The 726-nt window shown below is 38.8% G+C and overlaps 1 protein-coding gene across 1 annotated transcript in view; it reads right to left on the reverse strand.

Moving 5' to 3' along the window:
- The window catches only part of LOC104497823 (interleukin-1 receptor-like 1), a 9,329-nt gene extending 8,899 nt beyond the window's left edge, over positions 1-430 (reverse strand). Inside the window, exon 1 of the mRNA XM_010141113.1 lies at positions 364-430. Coding sequence (XP_010139415.1) covers positions 364-430 — 67 coding nt within the window. The remainder of the gene's footprint in view (positions 1-363) is intronic.
- Between the last annotated feature and the right edge of the window lie 296 nt (positions 431-726).

The following is a 726-nucleotide window of genomic DNA, read 5'->3' on the forward strand; positions in this document are numbered from 1 at the left end:
AGGGTGCGTAGGCATATGCCCTTTTCAGTGCAATTGCTCTGAAGCAATGCATGCTCTTGGAGACTGCCCAGCTTGGGTCTGGAACACCTGCTACTCTCAAATCTTTTCAAAAACACTGTTTTCTTTCTGCTTGCAGAGATGCCAAGGAGTAGAAGTAGAACCTAGACAACGTCACAGAAATGGACAGTACTCGGTGCATTTCAATATAGAGAGAAAACACGTAAAGCTAATTTTTAAGCTTTGTTTTATGATTTGAGGTAACTGGTTAATTTTAGGTTGAAAAACAAATTGCCAATCTGGGAACAGCCTACACATTTCTACAGAATAAACCTCATCAGATAATATTTTTAAAATGTGACTTACATGTTTCAGATGTCATGGAAACCGAGAGGAACATAGATAGGAAGATCAAAGGTACATAACCCATCATATTCCTAAACCTAAAAGAAAACCATTGATATCTCAAAATAGACTCTGACTGCATCAGTTTTGCTGCTGTTATGGTAGCGATGCACATCTACCAAAAGATAACAGTATCATGCAGAGATAAGCTGCATCATGTGAGCTGCTCTGTACAGAATATGTGTGTGTCTGTAGCAGTGGTTTTGTAGCTTTGAGATGGTACATTTTGTTCCATAATCAATGCAATAGTTGATGTTCCATTGAAACTACTGTTAATGACTTAATGTAATGGGGTGGGGAAATTACTCTGCCACAACAGGCCTC

The sequence above is a fragment of the Buceros rhinoceros genome, unplaced genomic scaffold (assembly GCF_000710305.1).
Source record: "Buceros rhinoceros silvestris isolate BGI_N320 unplaced genomic scaffold, ASM71030v1 scaffold17888, whole genome shotgun sequence".
Lineage (NCBI taxonomy): Eukaryota > Metazoa > Chordata > Aves > Bucerotiformes > Bucerotidae > Buceros > Buceros rhinoceros.